General features: G+C 36.4%; 2 protein-coding genes across 3 annotated transcripts in view; both read right to left on the bottom strand.

Moving 5' to 3' along the window:
• Nucleotides 1-199: 199 nt before the first annotated feature.
• LOC120766766 (facilitated trehalose transporter Tret1-like) overlaps nt 200-20,423 on the bottom strand; it is a 31,480-nt gene continuing 11,256 nt past the window's right edge. The window contains exons 1-6 of one of the 2 annotated variants that reach the window (XM_040092443.1): nt 6,414-6,573; nt 4,121-4,350; nt 2,691-2,821; nt 2,070-2,431; nt 596-1,008; nt 200-540 (exon numbers count right to left, since the gene is read on the bottom strand). In XM_040092443.1, the coding sequence (XP_039948377.1) occupies nt 340-540; nt 596-1,008; nt 2,070-2,431; nt 2,691-2,821; nt 4,121-4,350; nt 6,414-6,483 (1,407 nt within the window). In that variant the 5' untranslated portion in view covers nt 6,484-6,573 and the 3' untranslated portion in view covers nt 200-339. Of the gene's footprint in view, nt 541-595; nt 1,009-2,069; nt 2,432-2,690; nt 2,822-4,120; nt 4,351-6,413; nt 6,574-20,423 lie in introns of those variants that run through there. The other variant, XM_040092444.1, reaches the window with a different exon arrangement.
• LOC120766767 (facilitated trehalose transporter Tret1-like) lies at nt 11,033-13,536 on the bottom strand. The gene is made up of 6 exons (XM_040092445.1): nt 13,470-13,536; nt 12,453-12,682; nt 12,268-12,398; nt 11,825-12,198; nt 11,353-11,765; nt 11,033-11,233 (listed from the first exon to the last, which is right to left on the bottom strand). The coding sequence occupies exons 1-6, from the start codon at nt 13,534-13,536 to the stop codon at nt 11,033-11,035; spliced, it is 1,416 nt and encodes a 471-aa protein (XP_039948379.1).

Genomic DNA, 20,423 nt, shown 5'->3' with positions numbered 1-20,423 from the left:
ATTGTATACATTAGATTCGATTCAGCTTGACAATACAGATTTATAAATATTTCATATACCACAATATTTGTTTGAATTAAAAAGTATTTGAAAAATCTTTTGGTAAGCAGTGATATGTTTTTAATAAGATCTGTTATAACAACTGCATTTTGGTTATCTCAAAATTTTAGTATTAGTTTTAGGGTTATTAAGCACGCGATGCTTTTTCGTGGTCTAACTCTATGATGTCGTTTTTTCACACAAAGCTACTAAGCTACTTGTATTTAAAGATTAAAAGTCCCTATTTCGTATTCAACAAACTTCCGTAACAATTAATTAATTAATAAGTTAATTAGTTTCTCAATCGTTCGCCATTGATTTGCCCTTCGTCTCTGGCAGAAATATGAGCAAGTAAACTCCGGTGAACACACACGAGCTGGCGCACGAATACATTGTGATCGATATGCCCAGATTGAAGAGAAAATATGGATACAACTTCAGCGTGATGAAGACCATAATGCTGCAAAACATCATTGCAATCGACTGAGCCTGAGCACGAATCTGAAAAAAATATAAAATATTAATAATTCTAACCCCTCTCCCATATCGGACTAACCTTTGCCGGCAGTATTTCCACAATTATCGTAAAGGTCAGCGAGATTACGCCAAAAGAGGCTGTTGCGGTGACAAAAGCAACCGCCACCAGTGGAACCCAATTGTATTCGGCTTTTGTTGCGTCATCGGTGAATTGTACGAATGCACCAAAGCCGAACATGCCAAGCGCCATGCCAGCGGTCGAGGCCAACATTAGTGTTTTACGACCAAACTTTTCAACCAAAATGGAAACCAATAGTGTGCACAATATCTGCACCACACCCACAAAGATCGTACAGTCCTGTGGATTTAATGTCGAACCGGATTCAGCAAATATATGTGACATATAGTTTACGAAAGCGAAACTGCTCGAAAACTGATTTTGTAAGCAGAGTACAAAAGCGATCGCAAATTTCTTTAAAGCCGACTTGTTGACTGAAAAATTAAGCAAAGAATTAAAAAGGTTAAAAAATTAACGAAAATGTATTGGTACAGTTGAAGGAAAATTCAGTATGACATTAGAGAAGAAGTAGAGTTCAAAAGACTGGCAAGATTCGGAAGGTTAATAGACTAGAGGAAATGGGAAAACATTAGTTGCTTTTGAACTAGTCATTTCCTGTCAAAATAAACTTGACCCCATGCACTCACAAGAGAGCTGACATCGCTATTGTATTTATGTATGGACTAAATTGAGATTTTGATTCATATCGATACCATGCTCAAAAAAATTATATATCTTTCTAGGATCTTTCTTCGACTGATATTTTCTGCAACTCCAATCACATACTGTGGTCCAATGGACTTCTAGACTGCCAATCATCTGCAGCAATGAAACCATGTCTAATGTTCACCATCGAAGGAAGTATTGCTTAATTATTTTTCATGCATTCGAAAACATTCTGCTGGTATACTTTCGCCTCAGTTTTACCCCCCTTTTCATAGAAGAATTTGTGTAACTCCTTTACAGGAGACTCCAACAAAACCTTTGTCATTACAGAAGCTGGATGGTGACCATTTTGAACTCTTGGAATAATAGTTTTTGCGACTTTGGAAGTTTGTGCCTAGATTTTGTCATTTTGCTTACTAAAAACTTTTTCAGTTGTGAACATTTTTTTCATCTGTTAAAAGGATACTTTCAGGGCCGTTGACCGCTGGTCACTGAAAACACTGTTGGGTCTAATTTGCTTTAATCGTGTTGTCAGAAGACCAGCGAGCTATGGTAAACTTTCATGTAGAGATCATCTCTAATAAGTTTTGACATTGTTCTGGCCGATATAGCCTATTTTTCTTGACATACTTTTCTGTTTTTTAAGGAGATTTCCTTGAATGTGTTCGGGAACACTTTTTATTGTACAGATTTCTTCCGTTTTAAATAATAAAATAAAGAAAAGTTGAGGTAGTTGGCTCAACAATTAACGAAACTTCGTCTTCGAAATAGAGAATGTGCAATGAATAAAAAATAATATGTAAATGCAATGAAAAACACACCAACTCACAAAAGTCTTGCAAAGTGATGGACGTGGCTTTCCCTCCTTTTAATTTTGACGCCTTGAGCTCCTCAAAATCACTTATCGCTGTCGACGTTTGCAGCTCATTGACGCACAATTCTCTTACAGTAACCTTTCTATCAATGTTATTGTAGAAATTGAAAGCTTTCTCTGCTTCTTCCAGCTGACCTCGTTCCAAGAGACTCCCGGGTGTATCCGGAAAAAGGGACAATACAGCAAAGTATATTATGGATAGGAAAATGACGATGCATGGTATAAGATGATAATCGAGGTAAGAGGGCAGTATGAAGCCGATTAGAATGCCGCAACTGTAGAACATCATTGCCAACGAGGTAAGTGCGCCGCGTATTCTTAGAAATGATAAAGAGAAAAAAATATGTACATTATTGTTTAAGTGTTGTTGTTATTCAGCAATTATAAAGTCACTAAAACACGGATTATAACAATTAGATAAGAATTGAGGCGAACAGCTGTTCACAGTGCAATGAATAAGCAAATATGCCATATATGTACATATTTATCCACACAAAGCTATATAGTATCGGCTCATACTCGTATGCCCACTTTTATAAACACACGAACATATATATCTGATTACTAAGTACTTACTCTTTAGCTGAAATCTCACTAATAAAGACAGGCCCAATGACATAGAGTCCACCGCAGGTTAGCCCCGCAAAGAAACGAGCTGCGTAGAGATACTCGACACTCTGTGCGAAATAGTTTAGCATCCAAAAGAGCTGTTCATGAAACAAAAATAATTTGTAAAACTGTTATGTTGCAGAATATTTTTTATTTGTTTAAATAAGAAGATATCAGAAATTTTGTGTTTGCAATGAAATCACGGCTACGGAATCGTTGAAAATTTCCATAAGAGTTTTGAGGAGTCTACGTTATGACGAGCGAGTATTTGAGCGGCACCAAGCATTCAGTGAAGAATATGGAGTCATAGAAAATTTGTCGCATACAATTTATCCATCCATCTCTGTTAATAACTGTTTAAGCACCGATAAAGTTAAAGAACGCAGCTTTAAAGTCGTCGCGTTGCATCGGAGAGTTAACAGAGGTCATCAACATCTCTTCTAAGTCGACAACAGATTTACAAGTAGATTAATGTTTTGAGTATGAAGCGGGTCACAACTAGACTTGTACCATACCTAAAGAGCTGATTTTTTTGCGAAAACTACGAACGATAATTCGCACTTTGACCGATTCGGTTAGAGTCTGTTAAAATAACGATAATCATTAATATAGTATGGGAGCTGGGGTAATTCGTGAATCGAGTTCATGGATTTAAGACATTAATACAATAATAGTTATATATTGGATTTATGAGTTCACTCATTTTTCCAAAGCCATCCCACATATGTATTAACAGGTTTAAAACCAACCAGAAGTTTGAAATTCTTGTATTGGGTATAGGAAGCCTAGATTTTGTCTTGATCCGTATGTATCAATCTTTGGCATCATAAAGTATAAAGTTAAAATGAAAACAAAAATCTTTATATAAGATATATGGCACTTAGGGAAATTATCATCGTTCCATTGATCCCATTACTCCCATATATAAAACCATACTATCTTGGTTGCGAAGAAACATATGTACATTTGTAGCAAGTTTTATTAGAATATCGCAATATTTATTCAAGCTACAGTCATAGACCGACGGACAGTCACTCAAAATTTAATTCTTCTTGTCATCCTGATCAAAAACCTTTGTTTATAATATATCAGTCTCAACTAGTTTAGGGGTGACAAACAACAGTTGAAGAAAAGAGAAAAATTATATGAATATTCCATTACTTATGACCAGAGGTAATTTGAGTATGGCAAATGATCACGAAGGGCTTTTTTTGACAAAAAAGTCGTCTTTGTCTTTCTGTTTTGTTTAAATTAATCTTCAAACTCTGGTATTGAATATTTTTTCCATCGAAAGGCCTTTCAAAATACGAAAACAACTAAGGAACGTTACAATTATGAATACGAAAGTTGTATTCGATCCCTAAATACAAAATAGAAATAATTAAATTTGAACTTACCATATGTGGTATCGCCAAGAGGTACATATTTGTCTTCCTTGCGATGCGAGCCGCCAAGAGGCCAAAGAATATGTTACTGCTAAGTGAACCCAAACCGAAAATCGAACCAATCCAGGAGACATCTTCAACGGCAACTTTGAATTCTAAAGGGCTTCGAGGGGACTGCAATATTAAGAGTGTTGGGGAGAGCCAGCCAAGACCAATGCCATGGGAAAGCGTCATTATGTGAGCTGATGGAATGGAACGCTAATTTTATTGAAATATTTCATAACACAATAGAATATAGAAAACATATTTATAGTTTAAGCGAATAAGTAACTTCTGGAAGGTTTTTCTGCATTCCATTTCTCATGATAGCGCTTATTCATAAAGGAAATGTCCTAATGGAACCTTTTGCTTTGTTAGTTACTCACAGCATCCAAATTATCCGAAAGAAATCCAAATGAGCGTCCAGCATATGTATTTTTAAGAACACGTTACATTCTAATGCTTCATACGACATTATTAAGTTATTTATTAAGGCTTTGTTATTTTCCGATTTATTGTTTCCCAAAAATTTTCCAGATGAGGTTTTTCTGATCACTCAATTTTTTTTAAATCTCTAAGCCTCTCGTTTCAGTTGCCGTATTAGTGGATCTACACATATTCCCTCTTTAATTTTTGACTTTCTGAGTATGGGAAATTTCTTTTTTGGATATATAAAAAACAAGCCTACAAGTGGTACAAAGCCTTCAAAGACGGTCGAGAGATCGTCATGAACACATGCCTCGTTCTGGGACATATTCGGCATAATTTTATCTACTAACTATTATCATGCCACATACTAAAAAATGTTCCCTGGGTTTCACTAAGGTACCTCACATAAAAATATCAATCATATGGAGTGAAGTCAGCCGGATGTTCGAATATTCTGATATTAGTTCTATAGGGATTAGGTCAAGTTTTCGTCCCATTTTATATATTTTAGCCACAAAGATAAACTGTTATGAGAAAAACACTTTTTGTAAATTGAATGAGATAACTCAGATATTGGCCGATAAATCCAGTATAAATTCACCTGGCAATTCGAAAATCTTTATAGTAGGCATATGGGGCTGAGAGAAGTAATGACCCGATTCAACCCATTTTTGATACACAGAGTTAACATTGTCAGAAAAGGGTTCTCCCTGAATTTAAATTGTACATATATCTCACACATTTACCGATATTTGCGGTAAAAAGTAAACTATAGATACTACGGTCCACATTTTCGGTATCTAGGGGCAGTGGTTCGATTATCTACGAATCCGTAATTTTTTTGCACGAAGGAACCTGCGTACTAAAGTTTCATCGAAATATTTCAATTTTTAATCCAGTTGCTGCGTGCTCGAATGGACGGGCGGACGGACAGACAGACAATTACCCGGATTTCAACTAGTCTCGCAATCCCGATCATTTATATATACGTAACCCTATATCTTTCTCGACTAGTTTTAGATGACTCGTACAACCGTCCGGTGAACAAAACTATTATATTCTGTAGCAGCAATACAAATATGAAGCTCTTGTAAGGAAGTTTAAAGATTTACATTTTGAACTTGACACACACCTAAGTCAGATTTGCCCCCAGCCACTATTCGCTTTTCCCGAACTCAAAAAAAATTTCCCTAAAATGGTAAATATGAAAACAAGGTATTTTGAAAGCCTTAAAGCTTCATACTGTCGAAACGGTATCGAAATCGATTGTGTTGAAGAATACATAATGATTATTTTCTTAGATGTGTGGTTTTAAAGAGGCAATACTTTTACCGGAGTTGGTTATAGTTACTAGTCTTATACTCAGTTTGATCGATGCCGAACGATTTGCTTGAATAGGTACTTTAATAAATAAAAGTCGCGCATTTAGTATGATGGTAAACCACAAGCCATTGTTGAAACGCCAAACCAAAAGCTTTTAAGTCCATGTGGAATATCATTTGACAAAACATTTCCTTACTTGGATACCGGAAAAACTAAGATTTTCTTCGTGACGAGTTCAAAGCTATTTAACATGCTATTCCTGATGGTTGATTATAAGCTCTCCTGTGGACCGCTGTCCGCGTAACTAAAGCCTTATCATTATTTTGTTTTTACTGCCACAATTATAAGCGTAAGCACTTCATTTCGTTACCCAGTAACAATAACAATAATTTTATGTGAATTGTATGATGAGTAGTTGTCGATTTTTCCATTTGAGCACTTTTTATTATTATATGTATGTCCTTAATTTTTTAACTCTTATTTTTATTAGTCACAAATATTTCTTTGGGCTCACCTGCAAGTGTTACCAAAATCTGCATGTGATAACGTTTGCTGAAAATTATTAATCCTTGCTTCTTCACCATTTTTTCTTTTGTACTTTTCGTCTAACTATTAACTAATATGTATTTTATACAAAATTATCTCATAAATATTTTTCGCGAATTTTCACTTTTGTAATCACTTCTCAATACAGTGGAGGTCCGCTAATCCGGTTCAATTAAAACCGGCCCCTATCCGGAATATAAAGAAATCCGGATTACCAAAGACATATCAGAACTATGTATTATGAAAAAATATTTATAAATTAGTGATCCGGATTAGAGAATACGGATAGAGAATGTCGGTCCCGATTACAAGGGACATAATAGAAATTTTGAGTTTTTTAACCCTGTCCGGATTACAGTGGAATCCGGATTAGGCCATGTCCGGATTAGCGGGCCTCTACTGTACTGCCTTCCTTTAGCTTATTGCTGAGCTTGTCCTTTGCGCTCTGCTCTGGCACTTTCGCCGTCATGTACGCGCTCACCAGCAGCGAAATCGCATAACTGCCACAAATGTAAAAATATAATATTAGAAATGGTATTTTGAGATAAATTATTTTTTTTATTTACTTTAAAAATATAAAATTCGAAAATATTTATTAAAAATAAGAATAAATAATTTTTGCGATTAGATAAAAAGTGTGCTCTGGTGCATATGAGATAATCTACGACCGAAATCCAAAGGAAAAAAAACTATATCTCACTTTTTTACTACGATTTTTCTGTTTCTGTTTCTGTTATAATATAAATGAATTATTGCAAAACGTACTTTCTTATCAGTGCCATCGTTTTTCGTGGGCACTTTCACTTTTACCTTCTCACAATTTTGCTAACAAAAATTTAGCGGAGATGATAAATATGTACATAATGTTGTAAATTGCGAGCTTATTTGAAAGTCGTTCTATTTATTTCTAAAAACACACACAATCACATTTTTGTTTATAAAGGTAACTAAGAAACCTTAGCATCAAGATTTAGTCTGCAGGTGAATGCCATGACGAAAACAAAATATTTGCGAAAAGGATTAAGATAAAAATTAATTATTTTTCTTTTGTTTCCACAGGGTGGTCTTTAGATTAATATACTTATAAGAACATATTGATTAAGGAACAGCGCGAAGGTTTTGGATTTAGAATAGTACTAAGCTCTGGTTGCCCAAAGCTCCTCTATTTATAGATTTTATCATTCTAATTCACAGGCAGAGTATATACAAGTTTTTTCACAAGTAGCAATGCGCAGAATGAATACACAAACATTAACGATAACTGCTTAGAAAGTTCAGAAAGTGGAAGCCATAACACGAATCAATACTCAAACTCATTCGTACTTGTTTCCACTCTCACGACTCAGTGAGTCTAATAAGATTTTTAGAGTTAGAACCAACTAAGACACAAATTGTCGCTCATTTTTCTGTGTCGTTTTGTCATAACATCTTAAGTCTAAAAATCGTGTTTGGAGATATTAACGATTTTGTATAAAATCATGTGAGCTGCAGTTTAAAAAACAATGTTTAGCCTAGTAAAAAGTTTAACTATTATTAGATTAAAATTAGGCAAGTTTTGAAAAATAGCTTGTTTGAAAGTATTGTTTTTTTGTTGTTTTGTACTTAAGATGCTTTGTAAAACGAAAATAACTAAGAAACGATGTCCTAATTAGACTTAAGATTTTGTTACGGAAGAAAGACCAGAATTTTTAAAATTAATAAGTAGACAAAAGAGCTTCTGTTAAAATTGAAACAAGTACGTAAAAGGTGGTAGGATGTTTGTTTAATTTTTTTATTCCTTAGAAAAACGATTTACATTTAAAATTTACAGTCTTCAGTTCTTATATTACGAAAAAAAAAATCCAAAAAATAAAAGGCAATGTTTAAGTTTTTCAGCCAAGCTTGTAAATATTTGATTGTACTATATTTAATCGTTGCTTTCATCGTTTTCGGTTAGAACTGGATGACAGTCTAACATATCTTTTGAAGATAAGTTCATATAGAAGCCTCTATAAATTTCATCCACTAGCGGCAGCATATCTATAAGATCGTTTTGCTTTTTAGTGCTAATTTTTATTGGTTCGACATAACAATTTTTTAAATCTTTTATTTTGACGAAATTGATTCCTCGCATTGTTATATTAATGCACTTGAATGGATCACCTTCATTTAATGATGTTTTAAAACATATCTTACCGTATTCCTTAGTAAATCTGGACCATTTAATGTCATGCCAATTGAATTTATCACCGTTGTCGTCCACTTTACGCCAAGTAAATACACTTTTCAATGCGAAGGCAAAATCATATATATTTGATTGATCCATTTCGTTAACTAAACATTTTTTTTTCACTCCGACTAAATTGGTACCAATCACGGGGATGAGGGATTTTTATTGAAGATTTATTTTTATTTTTCTCTATAGCAGCGTGGTCACTATCGCACTCCATATGTGTGTGTCCAGGGACCATGAATTTATGATCTATAATGCTTAAATTGTTTTCTGGTTGCATGAAAATAGCAAACATAGTTGCAACGAAAGAGTTTTTGTTTTGGCCGGGGCAGCAATCACTGTAGAAAACACGGCATATATGATTTATATGTATAGCTTGAAAATATGTTTTCAAGCATTAATGCATTCAGCGTCCAATGTACCCCTTATAATGATTTCCATCTTTCCAACTGACTTTAAACCGTTCAGGTTGGTCAAAATGTGTGATATTTTAATGCAATTAAGTGGCGATTCTAACTTAAAATTTATATGGCTTAACGCTGATTATGAATGAAATTGGCCTTTACCCCCGTCCAAATCTCTTCTACTAATGAATTCCGATACGTTAGCTGACGTCTTCGACACTACTCTACTCTCACTATATTAAAATTATTCTCTTCGGTTGAGTTTATATCACACCTGTATATCTCATTTCAGGTTGATTTTGATCTAATTTTCGCAAAACGGAAGTAAAATATAGCAATAAAACTCAGTGAGAATATATTCTATAATATTCATAAAATACCAAATTTTATTGTAATCAAGTCCGCCAATTAGTCGTTGCCCGTGTTGTGAAAGATAGAGGGTAATATGAGGCACCGCGGTTGGCTTCTAGTAAGCCTATCGGCAAGAAGGAGGAAGAAGCGAACGATGGCCTCTAAAAGATCCATCTACTTACAAAAGGTTAAAATGAAAACAACTAAAATGAGCAATGGTAACAACTTTAGGACTAATACTCCAGATGATACTCACGCAAGTGGTAATCTACTCATAGCTTCATATGTGGCAAGGGCACGAGTTTTGGAGGTCCCAACTTCAACGACATATGTACATATGCCTAGAAACAGTTTGGAGATCAGGCGGCACGTGTACAGCAAAGAGAAATCGGTTGATATCCATTTACATGGGGTAGATTGAACAATCGAATGCGATATTCAGCTGATATTTTGAGAATATTTGCTTTTCGCACTTTTGATCATTTTCCCCAAAGAGTAAGAGCTAATTATCATTGCTTGACAGAATCGTGAATGAATTAAAATCAAATTTGGTATCAAGGTTTTATTACTATATTTTAATTCCCGTCACCGAAAATTACACTAAATCGTTCTGGGCAGAATTGGAAAGGCTGATTGCATTAATTTTTGACATTGCTCAGGTATACTTGTGAAGTTATTTTCAAGCAATTTTAAAAATTTTGTATATACGTATAAACTTATATCGTGAATATTTTATCTATTTAGGCGGACGGAGAGGGGACGAAGAGAAATGATCGAAAGTCGAAACCGATACCCAGATCTGTCACGGTTGGGAGTGCTGCTCCTGGGGCCACGTAACCGTCGCAGGCGAAATTCAGTAACCGGACCGATACCTCAGTAGGAAGTTCTATATCATACGAGCAATAGATTGGAGGAAGCGGTAAGCGACGTGGGTAGAGCCTCCATACGCGGCGGAATCGCCAGCACTAGCAAAAGAATCTGTGTTGGACTCATGAAGGGTTCTACAAGGGGGAAAAAGCAAGTTAGCGCTAGCCAGAAAGCTGAACTGCCTTCAACTGCCTCCCCGCTTGGCGGCCAAAATTACGGAACATTACGGTGGTAAGTGTGCTGGTCCAGTATCTGAAAACTACTGCGAACGATGAGCGGCTGAATGATCGGCTGTTTTATATATGGAGGCAGTTTACTGGGTGGGGGAGGTATGGAAGGGAGCCAGATTGGAGGCTATGGACAAAACAAATCTTCAGTTTCGCCTTAGAGCTTGCGTCTGTTTGCCAGCTGAACCTTTCTCAGTGAGTGAGCTTGAGGAAATTCTTAGATACTGCAAACCGTCACCACCCATGCATGACTGGAGAGAACCGAGGAACCATATATCGATGATACTGTCAAATGTGGGGTCCCTCGGTTCTCTCAGTGAAACTAAGAGATCCATAAGCTATGGGATCGAAAGATACAATATTATGAGTAAAATACTCTCCATTATTATTTAACTTTTATATTCTTTGTATACAGAAGCTCATGAAACAAAATGCACTTAAAATTTGAAATTTTTAATACTGTTTAATTATTTAATTTTGATTGAGTACTTTACAAAGCGACTCAGACTAATAAATATACTATTTTTTAGTCTTTTTCCATTGATTTTCCCTTTGTTTCCGGCAGAAATTTAAACAAATATGTGGTGGTAACCACAGATATTGTCCCAGAAGTGTACATAGTAGCTGGAATGCCCAATTCGACCAGGAAATAAGGGTATAACTTCAAAATCAGGAACATTAAAAGGCTCATAAAACACATCGATATCGATAAGGCCGGGCTACGGATCTGAAAAAGGAAACGATAAATAAATAAGTCCAATAAAATATATATTGTACACACATATTTCAAATGTAATTTACTAATAAGTAATAAAAGGTTGTATACTACAATATTAAAAAAAATACCTTCGCCGGCAATATTTCCACCACTATGGTGAAGAAGTTTCCATAAAGTCCATACGCCGAAGTAAATATCACAGCAATCATAAAAGCAAGTGGTGCCCAGTCATACTGAGCTTTTATGGCCGCATCGGTAAACTGCACAAAAGCGCCGAATCCGAACATGCCAATAATCATGGCGGTCGTGCCAGAAAACAACAGAGCTCTTCTACCAAACCGATCCACAAAAACAGCGGCGACGATCGTGCCGCATATATGCGTTACGCCCACAATTATGGTACAGAAATATGGATCCATTGTGGAGCCCGAAACGGTAAATATTGAAGTCATGTAGTTGAGGAAGGCGAAGGTGCCCGACAGATGATACAGTGTGCAGAGCACAAATGTGTCGGCAAATGCTTTGAGTGCTGACTTTTCAACTGTAAGAAAAGCAAATTAAATGCAAAAGTCTCTCATATGCAGAAATACTTCAGGGAACACCTACAAAAGTCTTGAAATTTTACGGGCACGTTACCGTTTCCTGTCAAAATGATCGTTTTCAACTCTTCAAATTCGCTTTGCACTTCCGTTGCTGTTTTCGATTCCTCAACTCTCCTACTCAACTGCACGTTAACTCCATTGTCAATGCCTTTGTAGAAATTGAAAGCTGCCTCTGCTTCGGTTAAGCGACCACTCCTCAGGAGGCTTTGTGGTGTTTCCGGGAAGAAGTAAAACACCACAACGTAAATTATGGGTAGCGCCATCCCAATACACGGCGTTAAATAATAGTCGACTTTTGTGGGTAGAATGAAGCCGGTTAGTATACCGCAACTGATAACCGTCATACCCATGGACATGATTGTGCCACGAACACTGTACAAATTTGGGAAAGAAGTCAAAAGTTTAATTTTACCTTTCAAAGTGGAAAATGGACACACTCACTCTTTGTCTAGGATTTCGCTAAAAAATATCGGCGCAATAACGAACAAGCCAGCGTTGGTGACACCGGCAAAGAAGCGGCCTGCATAGAGATACTCTACATTTTGTACAAAATAGTTTAAGATCCAAAATAGCTGAAACCAAACATGTTACAAACCACCAATTACATATCTGATATGCTTATTCACCATATGTGGCAACGCCAATAAATACATATTCAGTTTCCGACTTAAGCGATTGGCAGTGAGGCCAAATAAAATATTTCCACTCAAAAAGCCGAAACCGAAAAATGATCCAATCCATGATACATCCTCTACGGTTACGGGAAAGCTTAACGGTGTCTCAGGCGATTGTATTATTTCCACCGTGGGTGACACCCATCCGATACCAATTCCATGAACAAAAGTCATAATGTGATCTGTAAATGATAACAAAAATCAAGCAGTCTTCAGCGACACTAAGCATTTTAACGAAAGCTCTCTCTTGCTCTTAATGTAGGAAACTTTTCTCTAAAATATAACCTCTCTTTGAATATTAGTATTTTCATGTGATTTCTCGGTAGACTAAGATATAGGTTTAGGGGAAAACACCACTGCTCCCAAATCACTGTACGTACACTCTTATTTACTTTACAGAACCCCTGATATTGAGCAGCATATTTCCGAGAGTTAACGATCTCGAGAACATATCTTATTTACTCCATATACCGATTAAAATGTATGTAAGTCCGCTTGACATTTTGATATACTTCCAAACAAATTCCAAGTTCTACGCATATTTTTCATTTCAGCACTGCAAGAACTTTCTCATCGCATATTGTTCTCGATAAAAGCTCTGCAACGAATGTTAGAACGGTCCTGAAGAGAGTATTATAGGATGTAATTCTCTGCTCTTATAAAGTATGTATGTGATCTCTGAAAACCATAGTCGAAATGCGTTTCCCCGACAGTTAGATTTATGTTAACTGAACAGAGCTGGAATTCTATGCTACCATGGACTGTCAACTGGACAACACACCTCAAATAAACTAAGAAATCTTTTCTACTGCTACAACAGCAACAATGCAAGAGAAGGTTACCGACAAGCCTCGCATAATGCCTAACAGATTTTAAGAACTAATAAAATTTTCGATTCAGTTCAATTCACATGTTAGAACATTACACATTTCCATTACATTTAAGGTATTCATATTCATTTTTACTTACACGTAAGCGCCACCAGCACCTGCATGCGATGCCGTTTACCAAGCAGTGGTAACTTCGCTGTCAACATTTTTTTGATTCTCGACACAAAGATAAAAATATTTAGAGCTTAAATAGAAAATCTCAAAGTATCACAAAATTTATTGACAAACTCCTCACTGATTCGCAAAGTGCGACGACGTGCGCGTGTCACCGGTTATCACTTAACTAATCAAATCACGAATTACCAGACAACCTTGTCACCAACACGATTTTTAGCCAACGCGGTTTATCTTTGAAGTTATAAATAAAATCGGGCGTCTCCACCTTGTTTGCTTTAGGAAATTATAGTATTGATTAGATAGTTTAGGATAGCGTTTGCTATTTCTCATGACCCTATGCAAATAATAATCTCAATAAACTTTACAGTCTGCCATTAGACATTATTGGTGAGAAAGTTTACCCTTGTCATCAGTAAAGTTGCAATTTTTTAAATTTGTGCGATTGCTGCTTGTTATTATATTCCGCAAATGTGTAATGTCGTGACAACTATTTATGATTAATTAACGTAGCTTATTCTATAAAAGTTGCAGTATTTTTACTACAGCAAAAAAATTGAGAATAAAGTGTTCTTAATAAAATGATCCCTCAGTCTAGCAGATACCTATGTAAGGAAAGTGTTTTGCTTATCTAATCAATAACAACGAAAAAATTTATTTTACTTACCATACTTAACGCTTAGTTCACCAAGCTTAGAAAACCGCAGTGTACAAAAAAGGAGTTATATTCGGCGACATAGTTTTTTTTTTTTCATTGCAGCATAAAAACATAGCGCGAAGTTAACATTTCGAATGTGGTTTTGACTTAATCTGTTTTATGTTGCACATCCCACATCTTCCTCGGCTTTCAACAAATATTGGTCAATATACTCCAAGTCACCTATTCGAACATCATTTGCAACCGACGCACCATTACCACGACGTTTTTTGCTCGACTGGCGTTGGCGTCTGACTCAAGCTTCGTTTATTGACATTTATTAGGCCATAATTAGGCCTAGAGCCACGGGCCGTCTTTATTCCAGCAGAGCATATGAATTAACGAACGTTATTTCCCAAAGCCACCAAAACAATCTATGCTGCCATTTTTTAGATCGCCTGCCTATCCCGTAGGTACTTCGCAGTTGATCTGTATAGCCTACTCCACCTTTTAGATTCCCTGTATCATTTTCTGAAAGACCGGTAATATGAAGTTATTACTAACAAAGGAGGAAGTACTGGGATACACTTAAAATATCGAAATTCAAAATGCCGACACATCAAAATACCGACAAATCAAAACACCGACAAACTAAAATGCCGACATGTGAAAAATATTTTATCTTGTCCGCGTATAAGTAAAATAAGGGCGGACAAGGGGATACACTCAAAATAACGAAATTCAAAATGCCGATACATCAAAAAACCGACAAAATTTAAATATGCAGCCAAATCAAAACACCGACAAATAAAAATACCGGCAAATCAAAATACCGACAAATCAAAACACCGACAAATCACAATACCGACGAATTAAGAAAAGGTGGCGTTGTTCGTTCGAGGCCCTGCGGCCTTCGGCCTCCGGCCACGAACACGCTCAGGATCATAACCCTTAGTCGGCAGAATTCTCTTTCTGTGCTTCGATAGAAATAAGGGCGGATAAGATAAAATATTTTTCACATGTCGGCATTTTGGTTTGTCGGTGTTTTGATTTGTCGGTATTTTGATTTGCCGGAATTTTTATTTGTCGGTGTTTTGATTTGTCGGTATTTTGAGTGTTGGGATTCTAAATTTCGAGATTTTGATTGTCGGCATTACGTTATACACTCGGAAGTACTCATTACTGAAATTATTATTTTTTAATTCGAATAAATCAAATAGTTATAAGAACTACAAATTTAAGTTAAAAAAAAAATTCTTTTCTTATAAAAAATTTAAAAGCTTATGTGCGTCTATTGTAATGACTAAGAAAAAGGTACCCTTTTTTGTGTCGCTTTAAGAAAATGTTTGAAAACACATAATTTTTTGAAGTTTGAATAAATTTTTGAATATTACATTTAGATTATCATTAATTTATCCATGCTTCTGCATTTCAACTTTTTTCCAATTAAAATAATAAATATTTAATATTGTAATGCAAGTATGTAAACGTGCGTCTAACCTATTGACCAGCAGTGTATGTCCTTAGTTTTTTAACTCTTATTTTATTAATCACAGATATTTCTTTGGGCTCACAAGCAAGTGGGCAAGTGTTACCAAAATCTGCATGCGATAACTTCTTCTTCTTCTTCTTCTTCTTAATTGGCGTAGACACCGCTTACGCGATTATAGCCAAGTTAACAACAGCGCGCCAGTCGTTTTTTCTTTTCTCTACGTGGCGCCAATTGGATATTCCAAACATAGTCAGGTCCTTCTCCACCTGGTCCTTCCAACGTAGTGGAGGTCTTCCTCTTCCTCTGCTTCCCCCGGCGGGTACTGCGTCGAATACTTTAAGAGCTGGAGTGTTTTCGTCCATCCGGACAACATGACCTAGCCAGCGTAGCCGCTGTCTTTTAATTCGCTGAACTATGCCAATGTCGTCGTATATCTCGTACAGCTCATCGTTCCATCGAATGCGATATTCGCCGTGGCCAATGCGCAAAGGACCATAAATCTTTCGCAGAATTTTTCCCTCGAAAACTCGTAACGTCGACTCATCGGTTGCTGTCATCGCCCAAGCCTCTGCACCATATAGCAGGACGGGAATTATGAGCGACATATAGAATTTAGCTTTTGTTCGTCGAGAGAGGACTTTACTTCTCAATTGCCTACTCAGTCCGAAGTAGCACCTGTTGGCAAGCGTTATCCTGCGTTGGACTTCTAGGCTGACATTGTTGTTGACACTGGTTCCCAAATATACGAAACTATCTACAACTTCAAAGTTATGATTGTCAACAGTGACGTGAGTGCCAAGTCGCGAGTGCGACGACTGTTTGTTTGATGACAGGATATATTTCGTCTTGCTTTGCTTCCTTGTCCAGTCTGGAGAAAGCAGAACTATCGGCGCGGGTTTTGAGGCCAATGATATCAATATCATCGAGATACGCCAGCAGCTGTACACTTTTAAAAGATTGTACCTGCTCGATTAAGCTCTGTAGCTCGAACTATTTTCTGCAGCGGCAGGTTGGAGAAGTCGCACGATAGGGAGTCGACTTGTCTGAAACCTCGTTTGGTATCGAACGGCTCGGAGAGGTCCTTCCCGATCCTGACGGAGCTTTTGGTGTTGCTCAACGTCAGTTTACACAGCCGTATTAGTTTTGCGGGGATACCAAATTCAGACATCGCGGCATAGAGGCAGCTCCTTTTCGTGCTGTCGAAAGCAGCTTTGAAATCGACGAAGAGGTGGTGTGTGTCGATTCTCCTTTCACGGGTCTTTTCCAAAATTTGGCGCATGTTGAATATCTTATCGGTTGTTGATTTTCCAGGTCTAAGGCCACACGGATCAATCAATCAGTTTGTTTACGGTGGGCTTTAATCTTTCACACAATACGCTCGATAGAAACTTATACGCGATGTTAAGGAGGCGTATCCCACGGTAGTTGGCGCAGATTGTGGGGTCTCCCTTTTGGTGGATTGGGCAGAACACACTTAAATTCCAATCGTTGGGCATTTCAGGTACATGCCCTCAATTCATAGTCCTTAATTCGTTTGGCATGGTCGTCACCATAAGGGGAGCCTCTCATCCGAGGCTGGTTGTTTCTTTTCATTACAATACCCGAAATGAACATTCTACATTAATTCTAAGGGAATAAGGGAAATTTTTTTAAATATTGAGGCGATTTTTTGAATTAAATAAAATTTTGAAAATGGTGGACTTAAAACAATTAAGGAATGAGGAATGTTCAAACATAATTAGTTTGCGTAAAAATTATCGCACGCAGCGTTATATTACTGAAAAATGTAATAAAAGCCGGTAAAGTTATTGCCGGTTACAACAAAGAACATCGAGTCATCAAGAAGAAGAGACAATGGAGCCCAAAAATTATAACGAGGAAAGTTGATAAACGAATTTTGGATGCTTCGAATTCTGATCCCTTCAAATGAGTTCCATAAATTTGCGCACAGCTTATAAAAGAAGGCAAGAAATCCCATCAGTGCAAGAAAGTCACCCTTCCTAAATCAACCAAAAAGGAAATTGAAACAAACATTTTATGAGGAGCACATTAAAACCTCAAAATTCTTGGCATAAAGTGCTCTGGACTGATGAAACAAGGATTAGACTTCATTATTCCAACAGTATGGTTTACGATTGGCACTCACTCGGACAAGTGCACACTATCCACAGTTACGTCGGTGGAAAAGGGCTTAATGGTTTAGGGATGCTTATCTGCAAATGGCCCTGACAATATTGTACACCTGGAAGGAAAAATTACCTCTATAGTTTATTTAAATATTTTAAAGGAGCACGCCATTCCCGAATGTTACCGACAAATTGGACCGGATTTCCTTCCCTCACTTGTCACCAATTGAAAATGCTTGGGCAATCCTTAAGATGCATATACATAGCTGAAGAAAAACCCCAAAACCTGGCTGATTTGTAGGACTGCATCTAGAACATTGGGAATAATTTTCCTTAAAATGACTGCTTGAAGCTTGTCAACTCCAGGCAACAACAATTACGTCAACTAGTTACACGAAATTGTAGACATTGCGGATAATAAACAATTTGTCAACTAATTTTTTCTGTAAACTGCATGTGTTTATATTATTATTTTCCTTTTATAAAAGCAATAAACTTCTTTTTTGTTTTAAAATTACTTTCATTAGATTAGATACCTTGAAATATGGTCTCAACAAAAGTAATGATTTTGTTTAAAAAAATGGAAACTTTAAAATTTTATTCACTTCGCTGATTTGTATTTCATTTTGATAACTTACTTTTTCTACCTATTGTACATATATGATATAATATTGGATATGCAACAGTTTACTGCCGAAAGTATGTGAAATTAGTCTCTGAATTATGCCAACTCCCGTAGAATGATTTTCGTTCTTACAACTTAGCTTCCCCCGAATATGTCGGTCAATGTGTGATTTATATGTATATTTATAAATAGCTTGAAAATATGTTCTCAAGCAAATTTGAGCAATGTCCAAGATTAATGTATTCAGCCCCCAATATAGCACATATAATGATTACCGTCTTTTCATCTGGCTTTAAACCATTCAGGTTGGTCAAAATGTGTCATAATTTAAGGGGTTAGGTAGTCAGAGGCACGAAAAAATGAGAGTTTTCAGTATTTTTTTGCTGTTAAATCATGTTATTTTACAAAAGTAGTAATATGGCATTATTATAGGATGTGTTGACTTGAAGTCACGTAAATTTCAAAAAAAAAAACAAAAATTAATTTCCAAAGTTATAGTTGTTTGTGTTGACCCTGTTCCAAAAAAAGGTACTTGCGGTGACAAGCATAAGTCCCTGGAGATTCATCTAAAATCAGTCGGACGAAAAAAATTAGTTTTATAACTAGATAATCTTGGGCCTGATCGAAGGATTTTTTTTTCAAAATTAACAAAATGGCGGCCTCAGGAAATTTTTTTTTTTAATTTTTGCGAAAAAAACGAAATTTTCGAAAAGATAAAAATCCTTCGATCAGGCCCGAGTTTATTATGTATTCTAAAAGCCGTATAAATTTCATTAAAATCTACTGAACGGGTTTCGAGTTACAGTTGTCACCGGTTCAAAAAACAAAGTTTTGAGAAAGGCGCGTTTAAAGTTTCACACTAGCCCTTTGAAGTGCCCGAGCTCTCTTTGTTATTTGTCGAATAACTCAAAAACTAATTATCGGATCAACGGATCAGATTTTCAGGGAATATTTTTAAGATTTTACACTTACCGAAAATTCAAAAAAAAAGAATTATTTTTTGAAAATGTAGCCATTCTAACTTAAAATTTATATGGCTTAACGCTGATTATGAATGAAATTGGCCTAGACCCCCGTCCAAATCTCTTATACTAATGAATTCCGATACGTTAGCTGACGTCTTCGACACTACTCTACTCTCACTATATTAAAATTATTCTCTTCGGTTGAGTTTATATCACACCTGTATATTTCATTTGATCTAATTTTCGCAAAACGGAAGTAAAATAAAGCAATAAAACTCAGTGAGGATATGTTCTATAATATTCATAAAATACCAAATTTTACTGTAATCAAGTCAGCCAATTAGTCGGTTTCATGCCCATGTTGTGAAAGGTGGAGGGTTGTATAAGGTGTGGATAAGCGCAAGGGTTAATTTTCATTGCTCGACGGAATCTTGAATGAATTACAATCAAATTTTGTATAATTATACATAGTTTTATTACTGCAAAAAAGACTAAAGGAAAGTTCCTCATCTGTACAGACAGCAAATCGTGTATGTCTGCAATAACGTCTCCTTCCAATCGCAATCCCATAATAGAAGTTATCAGGGACGCGATCATTGGTGCCCCTCAGAAAATCCAAGTAATGTGGATCCCTGGCCATGCTGGTATTACAGGCAACCACTTTGCAGATCTCGCTGCGAAAAATGTGGCCAGGACTCCTGCCTTAACATACTACGTCTCATCCAAGCAAGACATTCTTAACCTTATTAAGCAAAAAAGGCATCAAAAAAACGCAAGCGAATGGAAAACATTTAAACATCACTACGCGGTCATAAACCCAGCCAGAAATCGTATAATCTACTCGTCAACAGTTCCAACTAGCGCAACGAAGACATATACTCGATTAAGGATTGGACACACTATCATAACACACGCCCACTTACTATCGGGTAAAAGCCCATCCATTTGCCCCCTTTGTGATGACACCGCTTCTATCAAACACTTACCACACTCTGTCCAATGCTTCACCCAACAGCCCACAACTCTGGCAACATTGATCTCATAAAACTACTAAGTGAACCTTCAGAAAAAAAC

Source organism: Bactrocera tryoni, chromosome 1, assembly GCF_016617805.1.
Source record: "Bactrocera tryoni isolate S06 chromosome 1, CSIRO_BtryS06_freeze2, whole genome shotgun sequence".
NCBI classification, from domain to species: domain Eukaryota; kingdom Metazoa; phylum Arthropoda; class Insecta; order Diptera; family Tephritidae; genus Bactrocera; species Bactrocera tryoni.
The sequence above is the reverse complement of the archived record's forward strand: the minus strand, read 5'-3'. Positions and strand labels throughout refer to the sequence as shown.

What these genes read in the sequence shown, in the direction of transcription:
- LOC120766767 (XM_040092445.1), bottom strand. Translation starts at nt 13,536, where the DNA reads ATGTTGACAGCGAAGTTACCACTGCTTGGTAAACGGCATCGCATGCAG. An exon ending in GGTGCTGGTGGCGCTTACGT is followed by an intron (nt 12,683 to 13,469) that starts GTAAGTAAAAAT and finishes TATCATTTACAG; the next exon opens with ATCACATTATGACTTTTGTT. An exon ending in ATTTCAAGACTTTTGTAGGT is followed by an intron (nt 11,766 to 11,824) that starts GTTCCCTGAAGT and finishes CTTTTCTTACAG; the next exon opens with TTGAAAAGTCAGCACTCAAA.